We start from the raw sequence: 18,745 nt of genomic DNA on the forward strand, positions 1-18,745 counted from the left end.
GGCAGAAAACATGCATTATTGTACTCTGCATGGGAGTTTGACAGGATATTACTCAAAAAGTACACGATAAAAGTACTTGATTGTACTTGTGGTGGTAGTTCAAATAGTACTGAGTCCAACAGTACATCTTTCACTGAGAACTTATGGCAAAAACTGATTTTCTCTCTCATCAAAGATGGCAGAAAACATGCACTCTGGTGAAAAATGATTTTATCTCATCAAAGATGGCAGAAAACATGCATTATTGTACTCTGCATGGGAGTTTGACAGGGTATTACTCAAAAAGTACACGATAAAAGTACTTGATTGTACTTGTGGTGGTAGTTCAAATAGTACTGAGTCCAACAGTACATCTTTCACTGAGAACTTATGGCAAAAAATGATTTTATCTCTCATCAAAAATGGCAGAAAACATGCATTATTGTACTCTGGAGGGGAGTTTGACAGGGTATTACTCAAAAAGTACACGATAAAAGTACTTGATTGTACTTGTGGTGGTAGTTCAAATAGTACTGAGTCCAACAGTACATCTTTCACTGAGAACTTATGGCAAAAACTGATTTTCTCTCTCATCAAAGATGGCAGAAAACATGCACTCTGGTGAAAAATGATTTTATCTCTCATCAAAGATGGCAGAAAACATGCATTATTGTACTCTGCATGGGAGTTTGACAGGGTATTACTCAAAAAGTACACGATAAAAGTACTTGATTGTACTTGTGGTGGAAGTTCAAATAGTACTGAGTCCAACAGTACATCTTTCACTGAGAACTTATGGCAAAAAATGATTTTATCTCTCATCAAAAATGGCAGAAAACATGCATTATTGTACTCTGGAGGGGAGTTTGACAGGGTATTACTCAAAAAGTACACGATAAAAGTACTTGATTGTACTTGTGGTGGTAGTTCAAATAGTACTGAGTACAACAGTACATCTTTCACTGAGAACTTATGGCAAAAAATGATTTTATCTCTCATCAAAAATGGCAGAAAACATGCATTATTGTACTCTGCATGGGAGTTTGACAGGGTATGACTCAAAAAGTACACGATAAAAGTACTTGATTGTACTTGTGGTGGTAGTTCAAATAGTACTGAGTCCAACAGTACATCTTTCACTGAGATCTTATGGCAAAAAATGATTTTATCTCTCATCAAAAATGGCAGAAAACATACATTATTGTACTCTGCATGGGAGTTTGACAGGGTATTACTCAAAAAGTACACGATAAAAGTACTTGATTGTACTTGTGGTGGTAGTTCAAATAGTACTATGTCCAACAGTACATCTTTCACTGAGAACTTATGGCAAAAACTGATTTTCTCTCTCATCAAAAATGGCAGAAAACATGCATTATTGTACTCTGGAGGGGAGTTTGACAGGGTATTACTCAAAAAGTACACGATAAAAGTACTTGATTGTACTTGTGGTGGTAGTTCAAATAGTACTGAGTCCAACAGTACATCTTTCACTGAGAACTTATGGCAAAAACTGATTTTCTCTCTCATCAAAGATGGCAGAAAACATGCACTCTGGTGAAAAATGATTTTATCTCTCATCAAAGATGGCAGAAAACATGCATTATTGTACTCTGCATGGGAGTTTGACAGGGTATTACTCAAAAAGTACACGATAAAAGTACTTGATTGTACTTGTGGTGGTAGTTCAAATAGTACTGAGTCCAACAGTACATCTTTCACTGAGAACTTATGGCAAAAACTGATTTTCTCTCTCATCAAAGATGGCAGAAAACATGCATTATTGTACTCTGCATGGGAGTTTGACAGGGTATTACTAAAAAAGTACACGATAAAAGTACTTGATTGTACTTGTGGTGGTAGTTCAAATAGTACTGAGTCCAACAGTACATCTTTCACTGAGAACTTATGGCAAAAACTGATTTTATCTCTCATCAAAGATGGCAGAAAACATGCATTATTGTACTCTGCATGGGAGTTTGACAGGGTATTACTCAAAAAGTACACGATAAAAGTACTTGATTGTACATGTGGTAGTAGTCCTAGTAGCACTCTATCCAACAGTACCACTTTCACTGAGAACTTATGGCAAAAAATGATTTTATCTCTCATCAAAGATGGCAGAAAACATGCATTATTGTACTCTGCATGGGAGTTTGACAGGGTATTACTCAAAAAGTACACGATAAAAGTACTTGATTGTACTTGTGGTGGTAGTTCAAATAGTACTGAGTCCAACAGTACATCTTTCACTGAGAACTTATGGCAAAAACTGATTTTCTCTCTCATCAAAGATGGCAGAAAACATGCACTCTGGTGAAAAATGATTTTATCTCTCATCAAAGATGGCAGAAAACATGCATTATTGTACTCTGCATGGGAGTTTGACAGGGTATTACTCAAAAAGTACACGATAAAAGTACTTGATTGTACTTGTGGTGGTAGTTCAAATAGTACTATGTCCAACAGTACATCTTTCACTGAGAACTTATGGCAAAAACTGATTTTATCTCTCATCAAAAATGGCAGAAAACATGCATTATTGTACTCTGCATGGGAGTTTGACAGGGTATTACTCAAAGAGTACACGATAAAAGTACTTGATTGTACATGTGGTAGTAGTCCTAGTAGTACTATGTCCAACAGTACATCTTTCACTGAGAACTTATGGCAAAAACTGATTTTATCTCTCATCAAAAATGGCAGAAAACATGCATTATTGTACTCTGCATGGGAGTTTGACAGGGTATTACTCAAAGAGTACACGATAAAAGTACTTGATTGTACATGTGGTAGTAGTCCTAGTAGCACTCTATCCAACAGTACCACTTTCACTGAGAACTTATGGCAAAAAATGATTTTATCTCTCATCAAAGATGGCAGAAAACATGCATTATTGTACTCTGCATGGGAGTTTGACAGGGTATTACTCAAAAAGTACACGATGAAAGTACTTGATTGTACTTGTGGTGGTAGTTCAAATAGTACTGAGTCCAACAGTACATCTTTCACTGAGAACCTATGGTAAAAAATGATTTTATCTCTCATCAAAAATGGCAGAAAACATGCATTATTGTACTCTGGAGGGGAGTTTGACAGGGGATTACTCAAAAAGTACACAATAAAAGTATTTGATTGTACTTGCGGTGGTAGTCCTAGTAGCACTCTATCCAGCAGTACCACTTTCACTGAGAACTTATGGCAAAAAAGTATTTTATCTCTCATCAAAGATGGCAGAAAACATGCACTCTGCATGGGAGTTTGACAGGGTATTACTCAAAAGGTACACAATAAAAGTATTTGATTGTACTTGTGGTGGTAGTTCTAGTAGCACTCTATCCAGCAGTACCACTTTCACTGAGAACCTATGGCAAAAAATGATTTTATCTCTCATCAAAGATGGCAGAAAACATGCATTATTGTACTCTGCAGGGGAGTTTGACAGGGGATTACTCAAAAAGTACACGATAAAAGTACTTGATTATACTTGTGGTGGTAGTTCAAATAGTACTGAGTCCAACAGTACATCTTTCACTGAGAACTTATGGCAAAAAATGATTTTATCTCTCATCAAAGATGGCAGAAAACATGCACTCTGCATGGGAGTTTGACAGGGTATTACTCAAAAAGTACACGATAAAAGGACTTGATTGTACTTGTGGTGGTAGTTCAAATAGTACTGAGTCCAACAGTACATCTTTCACTGAGAACTGTTAGAAATTAAAATCAATGTTTTAATGGGGAAATGTAGTTTAAACATGCCGTCAGTTTTAATGCTCTTTTATACTGAAAAACCAGAAATTCTTGTGCACAAGCAGTTAAGCTTTTAAGCTTTTATTCTGAAAATCCTTCATCTCCGGTTAGCATTTAGCATGTGGCTAATATACGATTTCCTGAAGAGGTGAATTTAGTAGCGAAATGATATGGAGTGGTGCAAACCGAAGCCTACTGATTTAACACTACAACTATAGATGTCGAGATACTATCATGCTGAATATTAAATGAAGGTACAGTTTATTTGAATACATTGTTTACAGACGAGAGTAGCATGTGACAACATCCGGAATGACCGGAAACCAAACGAGCCGAGAAGTATTGTTTAGAGTATTGATTACAGCGTTTAGAATGTGTTAAATGAAAAGTGATGAAAGAGAATATGAGGAGAAACGGCGTGTTAAGCATATATTGAATGTGAAAAGAACCTATCCTCTGTTTAAATGCAATAACGGACATTGGAGACGAGGCGAGCCGGCTGGCGGGGAGGAGCCAGCACACCATATATAAACAGCCACGGAGGAGAGATCCAGGCTCTTCTCTTCCCTATCGAGGAGCGGATCACAGCTGTTTGTCTGACTGAACAATATTCTGTCTGTAACACTACCGCGCCTTTTTTAATTAAAGTACCCAATTGAACTTTCACAGAGACTCCATTTAGTCTCCTATTTTAAAGCTTCTCTCCTGGTCGGGAGAATAACGAACACAGTTAACAGAACTTATGGCAAAAAATGATTTTATCTCTCATCAAAGATGGCCAGGGTGTCCGCGGGGTCTTAAAAAGTATTAAAAGTTGATAAATCAATTTAGCGAAAAATAAGGCTTTTAAAAAGTATTAAAAAGTATTAAATTGCATTTTCCAAGGTATTAAATGTTGTAGCTTGTTTGCAATAAGTATATAAATTATATTCTAAAGTTTGCCTGAATTTAATCATTGCGTAGGTGTATAGTGTGATTCTGTGTAGTTATTTTTTTTTTTCATCCCGTTGGATTTGACGTCATCTGAACAGGACATTGCACGCTCACTGATGACTGCTGCTTGATAGCGCGCGAAGGTCAGTTTACGTCGGTTACAACATGGGGAAATGCAAGTTTTCATCCAAATGGTTGGAGGATACGGAGTTCGAACCATGGCTGAGGCCCGTGTCTGGGAATAACCGTGAGGCCTACTGCTGCATGTGTCGGAAGGCGATTAGTGTTGCCTCGATGGGGATCAAAGCTGTCTGGTCCCACATGCTAAGTGCTAGCCACAAAGCCGCTGTGGGACGCAGACAGCAGGTCTCAATCGCGCATTTCTGCGTAACATCACCGCCCCCACCCACTATCGCTGAAGCTACTACAGCCTCCGCCACTTCATCTAGCGCTACTGCTGACCTCCGAGTGATGCTGGGCGCCACTCCAACGCTGCAGGCAGAGGTTCTGTGGTGCCTCAACACCGTAATTAAACACCAATCCATCAATTCCAATGAAGGGATTTCCGATCTTTTCCGAGCTATGTTCCCAGATTCGGAAATAGCCAAGAAGTTCGCCTGTGGAAAAGACAAAACAGGGTACATAGTCTGATTCGGCTTGGCCCCTTACTTTAAAGAACAGCTCGTTAATAGCATCAACAAGGCTGGGCCGTTTGTGCTGATGTTTGACGAGAGCCTTAATCAAGCCACCAAGAAAAAACAGATGGACGTCCACATTCGTTATTGGGATGATGGCTGTGTACGGGCCAGGTATCTTGGGTCGCAATTTTTGGGACACGGAAGAGCCGAGGACTTGCTGCATCACATTAAAGTAAGTGTATCTCTAGTCTACTTGCATTTCATGTTTAGGGCCTGCCTGAGCCACGGGTCTTTTTTTCTTCAATCCCAGGTCTTTTTTTATTTTCAAAACATATATTATGAATATGAGTTATGTGCTTTGTAAACGACTGAATCTTTTGTTGCACACATGGCTATTTTTGGTAGATTTGGCATCTTTTCAGACGCTCTTAGGCAATTAGCGAGTATTATTTAAGATGCGACTAGAAACACATTTTTACGACAAAAGTTATTACCGGGGGAAATGCGAAAAATATACATAAAGATCTATTATATGGTAATTTAGCATGCTGCTCAGAGTAATCTCAGTCAGCAGCAGTGCCGTATAGATAGAATAGATAGATTATATTATACGGCTCTGGTCAGCAGCAGCACAGCGTCTCTCCCTCTGGTGAGAGTGAGTTACTATGGTTACGGGAACGCTCTGTGTCTCTGTCGCCCTGAAACTTTCTCGCGATTCACAGTGGGAGGAGAGAACGGAGATACCACCAGTAATGTGTTTCAATTATAAAATGTAAGTTAATATTGCAATCTTGCTTCATGACATTTGAACACCAAATAAATGACTAATTTAAATGTTATGAGTGACAAACCTATAGTTGCACCTTACCGTGCATCTGAATGACCCTTGTTGGAGATTTGGAGGATGTTGCAAACCAACCTCGTCTCCGCGTGTCGTTTGACAAGCTGGGTGAATTCGGGAGAAGAGAGGGATTAAGAAACACCAGAATGCAAGTGAAACAATAATCCTGCTTTTAATGATATACAGTAACGATACAAAATACAAACACAAAGAAATCACGAAGCACTCTGCAGAGTACTCCGGGCTCAGGTTCTACCCCCAGTGTGAGACAGGTCTCAGGAACGGCTGGTGAAAAACAAGAGCGCGAACCAAAGGAAAACACAGTCTTTCATACTAAAACACAGGAGGAGGAGGTGTACGTGCTTTCCCCCAGAGGTCATCTTATTGGCAGAGACCAACACATGGCCTGTCGCACCCAATCAGTGCGACACAGCAGCTTTTAGCCAGCACACACACATCTCCTTTATGGCCCTTGGTCCCTGTGTCCATCTTCCCGCCTCCTGACTGCCACACACAAGTTAAAAGTATGTTTTAAGATATAGTTGTTATAGTTGGCTAAATATACGTAATACATGTTAATTACTTTCATATCAATAACAACGAGGAACACATTACCTATGCTCTTAAGCAGTAGTAGAGATGCTTTTCAAATAGTCAAATTTCACACAGGCCTAATACAGAGAACACCCTTATTAGTCCTATAGCCCCTCCATTTGTTTGAGCTATTGTTCACATCTTTACTTCAAATAAAAGGTTTCACATTGTATATTTCCAGCTTCCTTTACACATACTGCTATTATTAACACAAAGTAACTAACCACACACCTCTATTGAAAACAAGTCGATTCCCCTGACAATTGACATGCTGAAACTCCTGGAATGCGTCCCTCCCCCACCTCTCTCGTCCCTGTCATAAAACTGCTTCCATTTCATATAGAGTAATAAAAGATGTTTAAGCTAATTTCTCCACAATGTTTGTAGCCATTTAGTACCCACACATGAAAGAATAAGAACAGAGGTATAGTTGACCAGTAATCATGTAGCATTTATATTTACTTCAATTAAAACACATACACATCTGCTACAAGATTGTGTAACGCACACCCTTTTTTACGAGGGAAGCATTCCAGAGCCTCGGCACTATCTCCAAATAAGGGTGTCCCATGCTCCCATCTCTTCTCTAAGCACACAGAATTCACCTCAATATATTGGGGGAGGAAAGGATACTTTGTCCCTTCAAATTTAACACACATGAACATATATAAGGTGACACCAAAATGAATATACCAGATTTTACTTTCCTGTCATACCCCGTTACTTTAATACTTCAAATAATTCAAATAATCCTTCAATTCCCCCTTTTTGGTCTCGCATTAACGAGACCAACACACATAAGACATTTGAAACAAAACTACTGTCCTTCTTTAATACTGTGTCTGTCCCCCTTCATTAAACCTTTGAGAACAGAAAACAACCTCCAATGACAGTGAAGAAACTATCAGAGTGAGAGCCTGAGTGCCAGACAGCAGCATCCTTGCGTGTTGTTGAATCATCAGGCCCCCCCCCCCCCCCCCCCTCAGCGGAATACGCCAACAAGGGCAGCTGATAGGGAGGGGGAGATGCGGCCTTTCCTTCAAAGGTGGAACTGATTAATCTGATCAGAGAGAAGTAGACTCCTCTGCTGCCTCGAGAAGTCCCCCAGCCCGCTGATGCCAGCTTCCAAGTCGTCTGCTGTAGGGATGTCCGCGAGGTCCTTCTCCTCCAGTCCGCTGATGCCTGCTTCCAAGTCGTCTGCTGTAGGGATGTCCGCGTTGACGATAGCCAGGTCCATCCTGATGTCCTCCAAGGTCCTAGCCGGAGTGTTCCTCGCCGCACACTGGCTCCAGTAGTACCATATGTCCCCCTTTGCTCCTCGGCGGACGGCATGAGATGTCCTCTGGGTCACTCTGTAGAGGCCGGAGAACCTGGGGTTGAGTCACGTAGGCCTGACGACCTTCAGCCAGACGAACTCCGCTGTGTCGGCCTCCTGCTCCTCGGGTCCCCCTTTTGGCGTCAGCAACCTGTGTGGAGAAATCTGATACCCACCCCTCCAGTCTACGCTCAGTGCTTCTGGGCCCTCAGGTGTTTGACCCACCACTGGTAGGCCACTTCAGAATTCTAATACTTGGCCTGTGTCAACAAAATAAACCCCAACATCTTCAGGTGAACTAAATAACATATCTCAATAGCTCTGAATTCCTGACAAGCATCTGTGTTATTATAAATGAAATCCTTGAGATCCCATTTAAAATATAAATATAATATGAACTGCTAATGTTTCTGGTAATGGAACACACTAATGTTATGGATTAAAAACAACTAAAATCATGATACTGACAAAGTGAATAATTTCCAGGCGAGACTGCTTCTACCTGTCACTGCTTGGATATTATCAAGCTGAAAAATGAATACAGAAATCCAACATACTGTCATCAAATGTCTTTCTATTATGACTTTAAATTAAATGTACATCCCCATAATGATCTAAACAGTCTATGGCTTTTACTTCTTTACCAGACTAGTTACAAGATGTTGTCTAAATTAAATTCTATCTCATTACATTACTATGTTTTAACTTAGCTGTAATATGTTCTTTCTACATTTCAAACCTCAGTTACTTTAATACCTGTTGAAATATTACCAAATTGTTTTCATTATCACAGTTCACCTTCTCATTCTCATTCTGGAATTACCTCTCTCTCAGTAGCCCCTTGGCCACTGATTCTGCATCTGTGTTACCTGTTATAACTCAATCAATATTAGAAACATGTCAACATTCATCAAACAGTATCTTATCCCCAGATATGGAGCAGGTTAAATCTAAAACTGTCAATCAATGGTCAGATTGAACATCTGAGTTGGGGCGGCAGGTTTCTTCCAGTCCCTAAATGAAAATATCCCACACTCCCCCTTTTTACACATGTAAACATGTGTAATAAAATCCTGTATGGGAAGAAAACCTTCAGGTAACCAGTGGTTATAAGAAAATACCAAACATCATTCACAAAAGTACATCCATCATTTTTCACAGTAAACACTCCAGGGAAAATAAGTGTTCATTTCCAGCTGGCAGTCCTAAAAGAAACAGAATCTTTAGATTTTAGTTTGAGTTTTACATTCGCAAACCGCCAACTCCTGTGGGAATTAGAAACGGGTCACATGTGCATTTTTCCAAATGTGTGAAATCGTAGGAAACCTGTGTTTCCCATGGAGCTCCAGAATAATGTATTAGTCTAAACACATGCTCGGTTAGTTATTGTTTTAGAATCATGCAGTTACACTGATCACATGCAGAAATTCATTCACACCCACACTGTCAGGTTGTAAAGTCAAGTTTGGTCAGCCCCAGAGTCAGTCATTGATAGTGCTGTTCTCAAGTCACACTGTCAGTCAGGGTCAAAGGTCATTTGGTCTCAGTTTCATTGGCCATGTGTCGTGCTCTGCAGAGACTTTGATATTTCAGCATAGGCCAGTATCCTTTGTCTACAAAAATCAGTCATATATGGAGCGCCATCATTTATCAATTCACGATTACCACCTTAAGTCAGATATCTCTAACTTGTCATCGGGACGGCTGCTTCCCACATTTCCTGCAACTTGGTACAAAACTCACTTCATAATAGTACTACTACTACTGCAATTTATTTACAACTAAGTAGTATTAAAATGTCTAAGAAATCTAATTCAGAAACTTGTGTACATAACTATTATCTTAAGTCAAAACATTACTAGGATCTGTGTAGCTCTGCATTTCATAGCTCATTATACTCATTTATCTTCAATTCCGGTCTACTTAAAAACAATGTTAAACTCTTTAGCAGTGTGTGGAACCTTGGGTGTCCGAACATGCAACCATCACCCTTTACTCTATCAAGGATTAAAAACAGTTTCCATCCTAAAGCCCTCCTATGGTAATAACTATGCCACAATGGTGAAATCAATATTGTAACAAATGAGATCAATACTTTATTCACACATGAATAAAAATCTCTTGAAGAATAATTTATTAATATGATGGAAAGATTGAACAATATGGTTCTACACTGTGCTACTCCAAAACACCCCCTGCTTAAAGTGTAGTGCATATTTCCCTCATGTCTCCCCCTTTAACCCTCAATGTGTTTTTAGGATGATTTTCTCATTTTACATTAATAGTTTCCTCTTTACTGCTATTTTGAATTTACCAATCGATTAATTCATGGTTAATACCTCTTTTTATCTTTACTTATTTATCAAGTCAATTCAAGTTCTTTAAATGTGGTGTCTTCTATGCGCGTTTTGTGAATAAGTGTGTTTATGTGTAAACTCACTCATTCCCGTTTTCCTTTTCTCCTCCCCTGGTTGTCTCAAGCCGTGACCCCGACCTCCTCACTTCAAATCGACTATGCCAACTCCTCTGATTCTGTCTTCTCTTCAGTCCATCAGCTCTTGAATCCATCCGCTGTAACTCTTTTAGGCAGCCTTTGGCCCAGTCACATCTGCAGCCCACATCATGCCACTGTTCTTGCACTGCTTTGCATTTCATCTCCCCTTTACAGCCTCTCTGCTGCTTCCTGGAGGGCGGATTCTGCTCTCATGTCCCCCACTCTGCTCCTGTGCCAAATCTCGTGGCTCAGCTTCATGCCCTGTCTGAGGGACTGATGAGAGTATTTCTGTATGTCAGCAAGCGGTTTGGTTCTGGATGCCTCAGGTGGAGACGGTTCAGCTCCGGTTCTCTGTCTGTTTGATGGAGAAGGAGGAGCCTCCTTTTGGGTTGGGTCTTTTGTCTGCTTGGAGGGACGGGGTCGTAGCCTTTCTAACTCAGAGGGGGAGTCCAGGTCCCGGGACGCATTATCCATAAGAAATCTAGCACACTGAGATTGAATCAATCCAACCCTTTCCACTCTGTCTCTTTCTAATCATACTATCTGTCTTAGTTGCTAAATGCCATCTAAACAACACCATTAATGTCTACTAATGATATTACAAAAACTCCCTCTATAAATTGTTTCATCCATTGTTACATATCTACCCAACCTGACTCTTTCAGGAAACCATTTTCTTCCATAAATTGAAATACCTGTTTCAAGCATCACATATTTCACACACTACGAAAGAACATCTCCATACTTTCTCCAATATTTTAAATCCCACTGTTACTTAGAACAATAGTAAACCTGTAGAGCACACTGATCAGATCACAGTAATATACTTTGACTCAAGTGTAGGCCCATGTCTACTTTCCATTTTACTTATTACTTTTGGTGAATATTTATTTATATTGTCTAAATACCTTGTCTATGATGTGCAAAAAGTTAGAGTATAAAAATGTGTTTTTCTTAATGTATTTACACTCCACGGATTCTTGAGTTTACTCATCTCCTAGTGTTGTCGTTCCTAAAAATGTTAGCAAACACAAAACTCCCACTACAACATTTATAGATAAATTGATCTAGCAAAATGAACTCTTTTCTAATTCAAAATGTGACAAAAGAACAATGATTTGTCTTTCACAAGATGGTGGTCTAACAGAATGACTCTTGACCTCATGGGGTCAAATAGATTTAGCCATGAGGCGGCTGACTTTAAAATGAACTGGGACAAAGAAACCACATGCATGTGGGTACATTATAGTCTAGAAATATAACACAAAACAACACGACTTAAAAATAATAACAATTCAAATGACTTCTGGTGAAAAGCATGAAGAACAAAACAACTTAATCTACTCTCAATGTTCATGTACACCATCACTGTGTATTTAATCAGTAGTTACCGGTTGTATCCTTAATCAAACTATTTCACCATCTTCACTTATTTTAGGTTACTCATTCAACAATATGACATTCTCCCGAATAGTAGTTAACTTTATATAACTTTTACTCTCTATATTTTAGCAACAACCTTACTTCTCTCTCTCTCTCTGTCTACTTTCCAAAACATCTCATTTCTCCTGACCACAAGTTTCTCATAAATCACCCCTTTGTGTAACCGTGTGAGATGGCTTGGAGAAAAACCTCGTGCAGGACCTCTGTCATGCTTAAACATTAACAGATTCCCTCTGACGAACTTACAAACATCTTCTCTTTACTTTCTACTCTTTTGTTCCTGTATTTAATATAATTTTCCCCTTGGAATATAATTAAGTACAATCCTTAGTTAATGACAAATACCATGAAATTCACAACGCAATGCAACGGTATCAATCAGTTCTCAAAGACTATATTTAAATAGCAGCAAACCATTGTTTCTTATTTATTTCAATATATCTACCACTTAAAATCACACCTTGATCTGTTCATTTTCTATGTATTTCACTCCAACTTCAGATCACTAGAGAAAAAAGCAAGCAGACACACTCCGGGCTGCTGCTGCTGCTCTCGAGAGGAAAAAGGGTGGGGGGAACTCTCACAGACAAATACTGACACCCCCTTCTCTCTCCCCTGCTGTAGCTCTCAGCCTCTCCTTTGGAAAAGGGGGGCTTCTTTCAACAATTAACACTTCTGCTATCCTTTTATTCAATTTTTCTGCTTGAACCCACTGTCCTCATAAGCTCTCAACTCACGCTCCTCTCGTTAAAATTTTCCCTTCATTATGACTTCGTATCTATTCATCTGACTTAGGCTGTTACTGTTACCAGTAAATATTCACAGACTTCATATCTATTGATCTGACTTACTGTCCTTGTTACCAGTAAATATTCACAACACACCAAAGGATATAGTGAGGCCCGGTCACTTCAGAATGACTTTCTGAAGTTTGCGGTACTCTCCTTTGGATCACTTATAACAAATAACTCATCTCCAGCCCCGTCGAGCTGTGGATTCGTTATTTTGGGTCAGTCTTATATGGAGACTTAATACAACCAACTGACTACTCTTAGACAGTCTAACTGTGGGGACTCAATACCACCACTTCCAAGCCCGGGACTTCAATACCCTTCTGGCCTGTCGGAACTTGATATCCGATTTTAACTGTGGGGACTCTTATACCTCCACTTCCAAGCCAGGGACTTTAATACCCTTCTGGCCTGCCGAAACTCGATATTCGGTTTTAACAACTAAAACACGCATTTGCATTGTTACTATAAAAAACACTGTAAACTTCGTCTGACAACCCTAAAATTTGGAATATGGTCAAATCACAGGTTTCGAATTAAATCGTGTCTGCTCACCTGGTAGCTTATTGTACAGAGCTCTGTTTGTAGTTGTCAGAAGAGGCCGAGATGTTTAGCCCTGGACTATTCCGTCCGCTTGCCGCTGGTGGTCTCTTCCCCGAAAACACCCCACTCAGAAACGTCGGGTTCACCATTTGTTGGAGATTTGGAGGATGTTGCAAACCAACCTCGTCTCCGCGTGTCGTTTGACAAGCTGGGTGAATTCGGGAGAAGAGAGGGATTAAGAAACACCAGAATGCAAGTGAAACAATAATCCTGCTTTTAATGATATACAGTAACGATACAAAATACAAACACAAAGAAATCACGAAGCACTCTGCAGAGTACTCCGGGCTCAGGTTCTACCCCCAGTGTGAGACAGGTCTCAGGAACGGCCGGTGAAAAACAAGAGCGCGAACCAAAGGAAAACAGTCTTTCATACTAAAACACAGGAGGAGGAGGTGTACGTGCTTTCCCCCAGAGGTCATCTTATTGGCAGAGACCAACACATGGCCTGTCGCACCCAATCAGTGCGACACAGCAGCTTGTAGCCAGCACACACACATCTCCTTTATGGCCCTTGGTCCCTGTGTCCATCTTCCCGCCTCCTGACTGCCACACACAAGTTAAAAGTATGTTTTAAGATATAGTTGTTATAGTTGGCTAAATATACGTAATACATGTTAATTACTTTCATATCAATAACAACGAGGAACACATTACCTATGCTCTTAAGCAGTAGTAGAGATGCTTTTCAAATAGTCAAATTTCACACAGGCCTAATACAGAGAACACCCTTATTAGTCCTATAGCCCCTCCATTTGTTTGAGCTATTGTTCACATCTTTACTTCAAATAAAAGGTTTCACATTGTATATTTCCAGCTTCCTTTACACATACTGCTATTATTAACACAAAGTAACTAACCACACACCTCTATTGAAAACAAGTCGATTCCCCTGACAATTGACATGCTGAAACTCCTGGAATGCGTCCCTCCCCCACCTCTCTCGTCCCTGTCATAAAACTGCTTCCATTTCATATAGAGTAATAAAAGATGTTTAAGCTAATTTCTCCACAATGTTTGTAGCCATTTAGTACCCACACATGAAAGAATAAGAACAGAGGTATAGTTGACCAGTAATCATGTAGCATTTATATTTACTTCAATTAAAACACATACACATCTGCTACAAGATTGTGTAACGCACACCCTTTTTTACGAGGGAAGCATTCCAGAGCCTCGGCACTATCTCCAAATAAGGGTGTCCCATGCTCCCATCTCTTCTCTAAGCACACAGAATTCACCTCAATATATTGGGGGAGGAAAGGATACTTTGTCCCTTCAAATTTAACACACATGAACATATATAAGGTGACACCAAAATGAATATACCAGATTTTACTTTCCTGTCATACCCCGTTACTTTAATACTTCAAATAATTCAAATAATCCTTCACCCTGTATTTCAAGAATACACTTTCAAGGATTGTTGTCATTAATTTATTACTGTTAATTCACAGGAATGTGGTGCACAACTGAAGATGAGGCAGCTTATGTCTGTCAGCATGGATGGACCCAACGTCAACTTCAAATTGGTGAATCTTCTACAGAAAGAGCACGCAGAGCTCTATGGAGGTGCTCAGCTTGTCCTTGTTGGAAGCTGTGGCCTTCACACTCTCCACAACGCAGTAAAGGCCGGTTTTACGATGTGGCAGCTTGAAAGGCTCCTGAGAGCAATGCACTACCTCTTCCACAACGTTCCTGCGAGGAGAGAGGACTTCACCAGTCTGACAGGGTCCTCCTGCTTCCCACTACCATTCTGCGGCCACAGATGGGTTGAAAATGTCCGTGTGGCAGAGAGAGCGGTTGAAATTTGGCCGATGCTACAGAAGTACGTGGATGGTGTCAAAAACAAGAAGATCCCAAACCCTGCCACAGCCTCTTATGACACCATTGCGGCAGCACAAGGGGATCCACTCATCATAGCCAAGCTGCAGTTCTTCTTTGCGATATCCAGGACCTTCAGCCCCTTCCTGTTAAAATGTCAAACTGATGAGCCAGTGATGCCCTTCTTAGCTAAAGACTTGGCTGAGTTACTGAAGGTAATAATAACAGTAATTAAACTGAATTTGATTAATCCACACTAATGGTTCTGTCATTGATTTCTTGTTATTTCTTTATAATATGGTAGAGTCTACTGAGACGGTTTGTGAAGAGTGAACTCCTAGAGGACATCACCCCCCTGAAGCTCACCAAAGTCGATGCAGCTGATGAGAAGAACTGGGTCTCCCCGATGAATGCTGACATAGGCCTTGGTGCTGAATCTGTCATCAAGGTAATTTTGATATATTTTCAGAGACGTACTGTATATGTATAGATCTATACAGTTATGGGCCTACTATGTCTTTGCTCTACCTGTACACTGATCCAGCCAGTTTAATATAATAAATTGACCTTTTTACCATTTTATTATGCTAATGAAGGGACATTTGTTAAAAAATTAAATGAACTTGCATTACATATTGTGTAGTTTCAAATAAATGTATATTGAAACTCATTTTGTCATTTCAATGAGAGGTTGATATAAACTTTATTTTGTAAATCATCCTTTCTGCACAATTTACAGTCTATGTATTATTTGTCAGGCACTTCAGAGCAAACCAGGAGGCAGAGTAGGTGAGCTTTCTGTGCTCACGTTCAGGAAAGAGTGCATGAAGGGCCTGGCTGCAATGGTCAAGAAAGTGCAGGAGAAAAGCCCCCTCAAATTTCCAGTCGTCAGGCTCATTGCATGTTTGGATCCCACAAACATGAGCAGGGATCCAGAGTGGTGCATCAGCAAGATGAAGAGTGTAGTCCAAAGATTCCTGGAGGACAAGCAGTTGGCAGGAGGAGTTTCAGCTGGTAGGAACAAGTATTGTTTAGGGACAATAGAAGCTTGTGTGGATTTAATTATTACGCATTCTTGTTTAAATTTGTTTTAGGAAATCTACAATACACTGTGCTTTTTATGTGTACAGATGCTGCGAGCTATGTATCTCTCAAACAACGGATGAAGCAGATGACTGTGGAATGAAATATAATGACATATGAATAATTACTTCTTTCCCTTTCTCTGTCAATGTTGTAGGTGATGTGATCGTCCAGCAATTTCAAAGATTTCTGTCTGTTGAGGGTAGAGGTGAAGGCTTCCTCTCCTTCCAGCCATTTGAGCAGCGGCTCGATGTTTTCCTGCACGAAGCTCTCAGCACATACCCTGAGCTGCGGAGATTCTGCCAGAGCCTTCTACTTCTGTCCCATGGTCAAGCCACGGTTGAAAGGGGGTTCTCTGTCAACAAGGAGGTTGAAACTGTCAACCTCCTTGAAGAATCCCTGGAGGCACAAAGGTTGATCTGCGACCAGGTTAGTGTCTGTGGGGGCGTTCTAAAGGTGCCACTCACTAAGGAGCTCCTGGCTTCTGCAGCCTTCGCAAGATCAAGGTACAGGATTTACCTGGATCAACAACAGAAGAAGAGACAGAGTGACACACACAGCCTCAAGAGAAGAGCAGTTGAAGATGAGCTAGAACAGCTCAAAAAGAAAAGGAAGATCCTAAAAGAAGTGTGCTGCGTCCTTCAGAAAGATGCTGATCAACTTACTGAGCAGGCTGAGGGAAAAGCTGGATCTTTAATGGCTCAACTGCTAACAAAGTCCAACACCCTCAGGAGGAGGCACAAAGAGAAATGCATTGAGCTGGAACAAACCGAAAAAGAGTGGGACAGCAAAGCAAATGAATTGAGGCACATGCCATGATGGGTATTTGTGAACTCCTACATGGCATTACCCCACTGAAGCTGACCAAAGTTTAATGTATATTTCATAGTACAACATTTTGTCATTTGTTTTGTTTATTGGTCAAATAATTTTTCTAATAAACCTTGCATTGGGTTGGTCACAAAATTCATTCTCTTGTGCTTTGTTCTATCTGAATTATGATAAGGAGTTATCATAAACGGTTTAGTTGTGCTATCTTACAATCAATACTGTATATAGTAAATGTGAGGTAAAGTGTGTCGCCAATGTTAGAACTTGAAGTGGCGATGAGGTCTTAAAATGTATGGAAAGGGTCTTAAAAAAAGTCTTAAAAAGGTATTAAATTTGACTTCGGGATTCCTGTATATACCCTGATGGCAGAAAACATGCATTATTGTACTCTGGAGGGGAGTTTGACAGGGGATTACTCAAAAAGTACACGATAAAAGTATTTGATTGTACTTGTGGTGGTAGTTCTAGAAGCACTCTATCCAGCAGTACCACTTTCACTGAGAACTTATGGCAAAAAAGTATTTTATCTCTCATCAAAGATGGCAGAAAACATGCACTCTGCATGGGAGTTTGACAGGGTATTACTCAAAAGGTACACAATAAAAGTATTTGATTGTACTTGTGGTGGTAGTTCAAATAGTACCGAGTCCAACAGTACATCTTTCACTGAGAACTTATGGCAAAAAATGATTTTATCTCTCATCAAAGATGGCAGAAAACATGCATTATTGTACTCTGCATGGGAGTTTGACAGGGTATTACTCAAAAAGTACACAATAAAAGTACTTGATTGTACTTGTGGGGGTATTTCAAATAGTACCGGGTCCAACAGTACATCTTTCACTGAGAACTTATGGCAAAAAATGATTTTATCTCTCATCAAAGATGGCAGAAAACATGCACTCTGCATGGGAGTTTGACAGGGTATTACTCAAAAAGTACACGATAAAAGTACTTGATTGTACTTGTGGTGGTAGTCCTAGTAGCATTCTATCCAGCAGTACCACTTTCACTGAGAACTTATGGCAAAAAATGATTTTCTCTCTCATCAAAGATGGCAGAAAACATGCATTATTGTACTCTGCATGGGAGTTTGACAGGGTATTGTTAACTGTGTTCGTTATTCTCCCGACCAGGAGAGAAGCTTTAAAATAGGAGACTAAATGGAGTCTCTGTGAAAGTTCAATTGGGTACTTTAATTTAAAAAGAGGCGCGGTAGTGTTACAGACAGAATATTGTTCCGGCAGAAAAACAGCTGTGATCTGGCTCTTCTCGATAGGGTAGAGAAGAGAATGGATCTCTCCTCCGGTGCTGTTTATATATCCTCTGCTGGCTCCTCCCCGCCAGCCGGCTCACCTCGTCTCCAATGTCCGTTATTGCATTTAAACAGAGGATAGGTTCTTTTCACATTCAATATATGCTTAACACGCCGTTTCTCCTCATATTCTCTTTCATCACTTTTCATTTAACACATTCTAAACGCTGTAATCAATACTCTAAACAATACTTCTCGGCTCGTTTGGTTTCCGGACATTCCGGATGTTGTCACATGCTACTCTCGTCTGTAAATAATGTATTCAAATAAACTGTACCTTCATTTAATATTCAGCATGGTAGTATCTC

The 18,745-nt window shown here is 40.0% G+C and overlaps 1 protein-coding gene across 1 annotated transcript; it reads left to right on the forward strand.

Annotated features, from left to right (window-relative positions):
- Nucleotides 1-14,783: 14,783 nt before the first annotated feature.
- LOC307031235 (uncharacterized protein) lies at nt 14,784-17,446 on the forward strand. Its single transcript, XM_079668150.1, has 4 exons — nt 14,784-15,423; nt 15,513-15,656; nt 15,967-16,222; nt 16,449-17,446. Exons 1-4 carry the CDS (start codon nt 14,863-14,865, stop codon nt 17,108-17,110), a joined length of 1,623 nt encoding a protein of 540 aa, XP_079524276.1. The 5' UTR covers nt 14,784-14,862; the 3' UTR covers nt 17,111-17,446.
- The last annotated feature ends 1,299 nt before the right edge of the window (nt 17,447-18,745 follow it).

Source organism: Notothenia rossii, assembly GCF_949606895.1.
Source record: "Notothenia rossii genome assembly, chromosome: 3".
Taxonomy (NCBI): domain Eukaryota; kingdom Metazoa; phylum Chordata; class Actinopteri; order Perciformes; family Nototheniidae; genus Notothenia; species Notothenia rossii.